This window comes from Sorex araneus, chromosome 1 (assembly GCF_027595985.1).
Source record: "Sorex araneus isolate mSorAra2 chromosome 1, mSorAra2.pri, whole genome shotgun sequence".
Classification (NCBI taxonomy): Eukaryota; Metazoa; Chordata; class Mammalia; order Eulipotyphla; family Soricidae; genus Sorex; species Sorex araneus.
The window spans coordinates 51484125-51492553 of NC_073302.1; the positions used below are offsets into that span (position 1 = coordinate 51484125).

General features: G+C 43.2%; 1 protein-coding gene across 1 annotated transcript; it reads right to left on the reverse strand.

Moving 5' to 3' along the window:
- Positions 1-1243: 1243 nt before the first annotated feature.
- KLHL9 (kelch like family member 9) lies at positions 1244-5344 on the reverse strand. The gene has a single exon (XM_004600179.2). It carries the CDS (start codon positions 4990-4992, stop codon positions 3139-3141), a length of 1854 nt encoding a protein of 617 aa, XP_004600236.2. The 5' UTR covers positions 4993-5344; the 3' UTR covers positions 1244-3138.
- Positions 5345-8429: the final 3085 nt, after the last annotated feature.

The following is an 8429-nucleotide window of genomic DNA, read 5'->3' on the forward strand; positions in this document are numbered from 1 at the left end:
GGTAGACCAGGGTTCAATCCCAGCACCCAGCACCCTATTTGGTCCTCAAAGCCTGCCAGAAATAATCCCCAAGCACAGAGCCAGAAGTAAACCCTGAGCAGTTGGGTGTGGCCCCCTACAGAACAAAACAAAAATTCAAGACTAGAAATGTTTTTTGTTTTGGGGCCACACCTAGCAATGTTCTGGGCTTACTCCAGACTCTGTGCTCAGGAATCAGTCCTGATGGTGCTCTGGAGAAAGTGGTGTCAAGGATTGAAGCTGGGTCATTTGCATGCAAGGCCAAGCATCCTACCTGCTATGCTATCTCTTCAACCCAAGAAATTAAATATTAACAGAACGTTTTATACACTTGCAGTTCCACGTGTTCTTTTAAATATTTTTCCAAATCTAATTTCTTATTTAAAAAAATTATCAGCTTTTTAAAACAAAAATGCATTCTCACCAAATTTTCATATGGATGAAGTTCCAGATCAGTAGTGTTCACATAACATAGAACTGCTATTTTAAGATTGCCAAAGAGCTGTCAGTTGCAACAGCATCAAACTTCACAGAAGGCATCAAACTTCACAAACTTTTCAATAAGAGGTAATAGACAAACGTGGCAATAATCACATTATGTCAGAATCAGCACCCAAAAAAGAACACATTAGTATTATGTAAACTATAAAGGAATAGGGGGGCAACCCTCAAGCAAGGCCAGAAGTGGCCCAAAGGCTCCTCCCATCAACAAAGCATAAATACAACCCTCCCCCCACCAAAAAAACAAATTTAAATGAACTATAGCAAAATTATCCCTAAAGGTCAAAATGATGAACAAATTTGACTCAAAAATGAACTAAATGCAGGGACAGAATAACAGTACAGCAGGTAAGGTGCTTGTACAGTTCAATACCCTGTACCCCATAGGGTCCCCTGAGTTTACCAGGAGTGAGTCCTGAGCACAAAGGCAGGAATAAGTTCTGAGCATCACTGGGGGTGGTCCCAAGCCACCCCCCACAAAAAATAAAAAATACAAAATTAACTGAATAGTTAGGCAGTAGTACAGCACTGGTGGCTAGGGCACTAGCCTTGTCAATCCCTGGCATTCCATATGATGCTCCAAGCATCTTAAGAGTGATGAGGCAGAGATTGGAATAAGCTCTGAGCAACGCCAGGTGCAGCCAAAAAAAAAACCCCAAAGGAACAAAAATGAAATGAATGGTCTCACCTTTGTAATAAATTAAGAGGAAAAAAATACAAGCAATACCAGTAAAACTTTTTATTACACAAACAGATCCTATAACGGTATGAAAAACAGAGCAACACCAATAGGTATTACAAGGGCAAAGGACATGCACTTTTGATCAAGGAAAACACAGTATTAAATACAATATTTAACCTTATTAATAGTCAAGGAATGAAACATTGGGATACACGTCTTATTCAATGCACAAAGTTCACAGCAATTTCTACTTTTCTATTTTCTAAATGCACCCAAAGTGCTTTTTTGTAATAAAAAAAAAAATGGAGTGTCACTAAAAACCAACAACAACAAAAAAATAGGAAGCACAAAAATATCTACACAGAAATTAGTAGGGAAGCATTAAAATGAATCAACACTTGTATGGGCAGTAAGGGTCAAATTTTTTGGAAACCAATTCTGTTTCCCTTGGTTTATCAGTTTATTATGTATGGTATTGTCAATACAGAGGTTGTTCCTTACACTCTGACAATCTTCCTAGTGTAAGGATATACACGTGCATAAATACACATGGAAAAGTATATATGTAATTCTTTTAGGTAAAAAAATTATTCTAGGAAACACTCACTGTCTAGAGGACATCTATTAGTTCTCTAGCTGAAATGATCACTCACTGTCTAGAGGACATCTATTAGTTCCCTAGCTGAAATGATCCCATTAAGATCTCCCTATGTGTTTTTCTCTAGTACTGCTTGCCTGTGAGCAGCATCCTAGGCCTTCTGTAGCTGCTTCCTAAAGAATCTAAAGTTGGTCCTATACTTTAGACAAGGTCAAATAAACATTTTTCAGATTAATACAGGACAGAATATATCTCCAGCTTGTTTACAGCCTTGAAGCAGATCACATAAAGCATAGGATACACAGGGAGTGAGCACCAGAGCAACCACCCAAAACACAAATTATGTTAGGATGGCTAATATGGGAGATGAAACTTAAAATCCTGTATCTGTTCAGTGTTCTTTGCTTTTTTTCCCCCCATGCCATGGTTTTATCTCACAAAAAGACAGAAAACAGCACAGTCTATTTTAACTGAGCTAAGAGCATTATTCTAAAGCCTGAATTTTGCTAACTGGTATAAAAACACTATAGAAAACATTATGCAAGCAGAAAAAGTAATGCTGCATTGAAACAATTTAGTCAAATGACAAATTTGACTGTCAATATATTGTAACCTTATCTATCTCAACTCAGTGTAACGATACATTTATTCTCTGGTACTGGATTCCATTTAAATAGAAATAGCTGCTAAGCAGAAGGGAACAATTTTAATTTTTTTTTAAATTTCACTATACCTAAAATGCCAATTAAAAATTTCATATGCAAGTATGAATGGATACACATATATGTGTATGTGTGTAAATGTTTCCTCTTCCTTTCCCTACAAACAAGAAATCCTGACCTTAAGCTGAACTATTTTTTTAAGTTAGTATTTTTAAAATGTATTATTTCTCCTGTTTCCCTAAGAAACTTCGCATATTTTGAATGTACTCACACAATCTGGTGAATTGGCAGCTATATTAAAAACTCTATGAATAAATGAAGGTGGCTAACACTTGGCAACCTTTTGTTTACATTTTAGGTTGGAACATATAGTTTCCTTTTGATATTTTACAGTCAAAGATAAAAAATTCCAACTTTGAAGCACAATGACCATAATTAGACATTACAATCAACTACAATTTGACACATCACCACAAAAAGACAACTAACATTTTTCTACGTTTTTAACATTTGTCAGAATAGCTGGTTATAGCCAATACATTTTCAGAATAGTTAATAACCGTCTAATAAACACACAGTATGCTACCTTTTTACCTAATGACTGTTCTAAGAAGACATAACTCAAGGGAAAATTCGAGATCATCCACAATGCACAGCAAACATATTACACTTCAGTCCTAAGAATGATCTGAAGGTGCTGAAAGAGGCGATTCTCTTGAAGGTGATCCAGGGTTTTCTTCAGGTGGGAAAACTGTTAGCGTACAAGCTCGAATACCTCCAAGAGATTCTGGAAGGTCAAAAACTTTATGCCATTCATCCTTTTCTGGGTCATATTTCTGGACAATTTCTACCATACAGCGATTATTCCAAGAATATCCACCTACAACATAGATTTTATTCTCAAAGACAGCAACTCCAACATCACTCTGACCTCTTAACATAGCAGCAATTGGTGTCCACTGGTCAAGGGTTGGTGAATAGTATTCACAGCTTAGAACATCATCATAATCACTTGTTCCTCTGAAGTGATTGCCACCAATGACATAGAGCTTGTCTCCAACTGTGCACATACAATGCAGCCCTCTGACTGTAGTCATGGGAGCCTTCTGTGTCCATTTGTCTGTATCTGGGTCAAAGCACATGAGTTCATTTTGGAAAGTGTCATGAGTAATTCCTCCTGAAATATACATTAAGCCCCCATACACTGTTCCAGCATGACCATAGTGGGGTTCACTCATTTTTGCAACATAGCTCCACTCATTCATTCTTGGGTTGTAACATTCAACAGTTGCCAGTTCCCCAGCTGCACTGCGACCACCAACTGCATACAAATGTCCTTTGAGAGCACTCAAGTGAAAGAATGTGCGCTTCTCATTTAAGGACGCAACCTGCATCCATTTATTATACCGAGGATCAAATCGGAAAACTGTATCAACGGCAGTCTTTCCTTTGGTATCATAATTACTTTGTCCACCGACCACATAAAGGAAGTTTCCAATAACAGCAATGCCATGCTGGTAACGAGGGGCATCCATGGGAGCTAAAGATCTCCACTCTCGGGCCCTTTCATCATACATCCTTAATTCTTTACTGACAACAAGCTGCTGCCTCAAAACTCCTCCTAATGTAACCAAGTGAGTTGAGTCAGACCGAATTGCAGTTCTGTCTGACTGCATCACTGGCTGCATATATGGCATCATTTGGTAATTGCTAGCTTCCAAAAGCAAATTCACACAGGTATTGTCCGTTCTCATGAAATCTACTGTCTGCACATAATTGATAAGGTCCTGCGGGGTCATCAGTGGAAATCGAATATTCTTCATTAATTTTGCAGCATAATCCATGCGCGGGTCTTCCAGCCTCAGCCAGCGACAGGCCGCCTTAAAGAGTTCAAGTTCACTGCAGTGCTTTAGGCTATTACTGGAAAGCACAAAGGCAAGCCGTTCAAAGGGGAGCTTCAGAAACTCCCCGGTGCTCAACAACGCAGGGAAATTCTTCAGGATAAAACTATTGACGTATTTATCCACTTCTATAAGGTTGTAGGTGTTGGCGATTCGTCCAACTTCAACGCAGTTATCTAGCGACACCCCGGATATGAGAAATACTTTACAGAAGTCCAAAACCGGCAAAATTTGCAAAAAGCTAGCAGCTTCCAGAGTATCCTGCAGATTGTCCATGTTCAGAGACAGCTTTGCGGTATAAATGAAATCAATAATCTTCTTCAGGCCAACCTTGTTCACCCCGTGGAGCTTAATGCACATCAGATCTTGCTCTTTCATCCCACCTGTGAACATGGCCTTGAAATAGTCGCTGGCGGACGCCATCATTGCTCTGTGAACGGGGAAGATCTCATCTCCATCCCCTGGCACGAGGGTCACGTCGCAGAGCAAGCCCTCGATTCTAAGCTGATCAAACCCTTGCAACACCACCGAGCTGTGAGTGTTGCTGGTAAAGAAGCGGGTGGTTCCGGCCTTGCAAGGCTGCAGATGGGAGGAGACGCCCATTTCTCCGTTACCGAGGGACACTTTCATGTGCAAGCCTTCCCCTGGGCACCACGATCGCTGGCCCGAGAAAAGGACGAGACGGCTACGAGCACGGGGGAGCTCGCTCTCCTCCTGGGGGCCCGCCGCCACCGGACGCCCCCCACCGCCCTCTCCGAGCGCACTAACCAGTCATCCACCGTTCGGCAGACGGGGAACCTCAAAGGCGATGATGATGAAGATGATGATGCAGATGATTCATCGGCAGAAGGCAGTTAAGTGACCCGGTTCACCCCGTCGGGCCTGAGCCGCCGCTCCTCCGGCTGTTCCGCTCCGGGCCAAGGGGGGAGGCGCCGCCACGTACTGCGCCTCCGCCGCTCCCGTCAGCGCCGAGGCCGGCCCCTTCCGCGAGCCGCCCGCCGCGCCCGCCCTCCGCTGTCACCCGAGCGTCGCCGCGATCACAGGCCGGTCTTGAAGCGAAGGCCTGGAACCCGGGGCTGGGCCTGACGGGGCCTGGGATACGGCCTAGCTCCGGACTGCCGAGCCAGCCCTGCCGAAAGCGCCCAGTCCCAGGATCCCCCGGGCTAGGAGCGGCCGCAGCGGCTACTGCGGCTGCGCGGCCGCCAGGGGGGCCAGTCGGGGGGCTGGGGGCGGGGGTGGGGGAGGGGGACAGACTTAGCTGGAGGCGGGAAGGGCGGGGCCGAGAGGGAGCTCGCGGGGAGCGGAGGTGGGTGCGGTAGGCGCGAGCCCGGTCTCGGCGCTAGCAGCACGGAAATGGCCGGATTCCGGGCGCGGATATTAGGCGGCGCGGCGGAAGGAGCCACTTCCGGTCGCCGATCTCGCCCCACTCTCAGCCGCGCACCTCGCGCTTCCGGCCTCCTGCCCGGTGAAGAACAGTGAGACGCTGCGGCTACTGTGAGAAGCGGCGGTTTCTGAAGCCGGGGGGAGGCGTCGTTGTTTTTATTCAAAACGCTTTTTCGGTATTTGGCCTACGCGGCTTGCTCAACGCCTCGTTTATTTCACATTTTTTGATTATGTAAAACACCGCTAAAAAGCACATGCTAATCCATGCAATGTAAATAATAAAGCCTGAATGTTTGGCTAGCGTTGCAGTCCCACTTTCATGGCTTGGTTTTACATAATTTTCTAGTGTATTATACGTCCTTGGCCCATTATTTGCTCGAGAACGTACACTTCTCTCTCTCTTGTTTTTTTATCATACGTAGAAATTAAATGTCTAGATTTAGGCACAAAACTGCTGTATTTAGGAAAATCCTGAGAGTAGAATACTGGTTCAAAACATTAAAAAATGTTTCATGAAATTTTGTCACCAGTGTTGATTATGTAATTTCTCTACTGAATTCTCCCTGTGTGGGTACTGTACAATAATGTGTGTTTCTTTAATTAGCAAATTTACATTTTGGTATGAGAATAAATTTGCACTGTGACATCATGTTTCCCGCCAATATTTTTCAGTTTGGGATTATTTTCTTTTTAATTCAGTTCCTCTACATTGATGACTAATAAGAATAAATCTATATTCTTATATTCCTATTTATATATTTATACATTACAATGCCATCCTGCTGTTTTTACACCTTTTCTCCACCACTTGATGATCATCATACAATCACAATCACAATAGCGCAATATCCTGTTATCACCGATTTCTTGGTTGGGCTCAGTAACATCTCATTTCGTCCTTTCCCTGAGATCTTAGAAGTCTGTCTCGACTTGGCCCTCCTAACGATGTTGCACTGGGGGCTCTTCAGGGTCAGGGGAATGAGATCCAGTTGTTACTGGATTTTGCATATGAATACACCATGGGCAGCTTGCAAGGCTGTCCCATGTGGGCAGGGAACTCTCAGAAGATTGCCAGTTTCTCCAGAGAGAGAAGTAGATTAAAGATATCTGAAAGTTATCTTTGCACGCTGGGAGCTTGCTTTTAAGTCTCTGGATGTTAGCCATTGATAGGATTACACACACCTGGGTTCTTCTGCTGGTACTTTCATGCATGAGGCCTGTCCTAACGCGTGGAGAGGGGCCTCCAGCATGGCTGTAGCTAGGTTCCGGTGGTCTTCAGCCGCCAGGTGCTCTGCTCGGGGTGGGGTGGGGTGGGAAGCTGGAGCCCATCCCCTCCCAGGGGCCCCAGGGATGACAGCCAGGCATTCGGGCAAGAGACTCTCTGCCATGATCATCACACACAGATTTATTTTTAAAATGTTTAAATAGTTGTATTGACCCCTACTTAATAGGTACGTCAGAAATTATTCAGTGCCCTACTGATGGATGGGAGCGCGTACCACTTGTTTTCTATTGTTTCTGGTAAATAGCATCAAGGTCAAAGAAGGCTCATATCACTGCTCTCCAAAAGATGTTCCAGGGGGCTGGAACCATACCACAGCTGGGTAGGGCATTTGCCTTGTGAGCGGCAGACCCGAGTTCAATTCCCAGCATCCTGTATTGTCCCCTGAGCACCACCAGGAGTAATTCCTCAGTGCATCACCAGGTGTGACCCAAAAAGCAAAAAAAACAAAAAGAACAAACAAACCAAAAAGCTGTTCCAGAAGACCTTCAGTGAGTTCAGCCCAAGAGTTTGGTTGGACTGGCCTGAAGAAATCCTTCCCTGGACTACACTAACCTGGCTTAACCAAGGCTTGTTCTTGGCTCTGTGCTCAGCGATCATTACTATGGGTGCTCAGGAATATAGTGCCAGGAATCCAAAATGTAAATTTGCGTCTTACCCTTGTTCTATCTATCTGGCCCCAGACCTGTCCTCATAGTAGGACAATTACTATGAACAGATATATTATATCATATTCTCAATGTAAAAGTGATTTCAAAACTTTTTCCCTGCCTTTATTATGCAAGGAATTGTAATCAGATTTGTCTTGATGTTTATTGGTAGTATTAAGGAAATGCGAGTATAAAGATGATACAAGGCCAATTGTAAATTATTTTATTAATGCACTTGTGTACTTATTTTATCATTTTAATATTTTTGCTAGTATATCATATTCACCTCTGCATTGTGCTAATCAGATTAAAAATGTTCACCTTGAGCCAGAGAGATAGGACAATGGATAGGGTGTTTACGTTGCATGTGGCCAGTCCATATTGGATCCCCAGCACCACATCCGGTCCCCTAAGCCCTCAGGAGTGATTCTGGGCCAGGTGTGTTCCCCTCCCTGCCAAAAGTTCCCCTTTATATATTAAAATTACCTCACTGTTGAATTTTTTTACATATTGTAATTTTTCACTTATTTTAGCATCTGACATATTTTCCATGCTCACTCCCTTTTCCCCATTCTGTTGATTTTCTGAATCTTTTCCTTCACTTCTATATTGAGCCAGGAATCAGAAAACTTTGCCTCTCAAGAAAAAAATTTCTTTTTGAAGACCTTGCAAAACTTACCAACTGCAACATTCCCTCAAGCAAGTATCTTTGTTCCTAATAACTAGTAACTATATATGCTGTTCTTTAATAT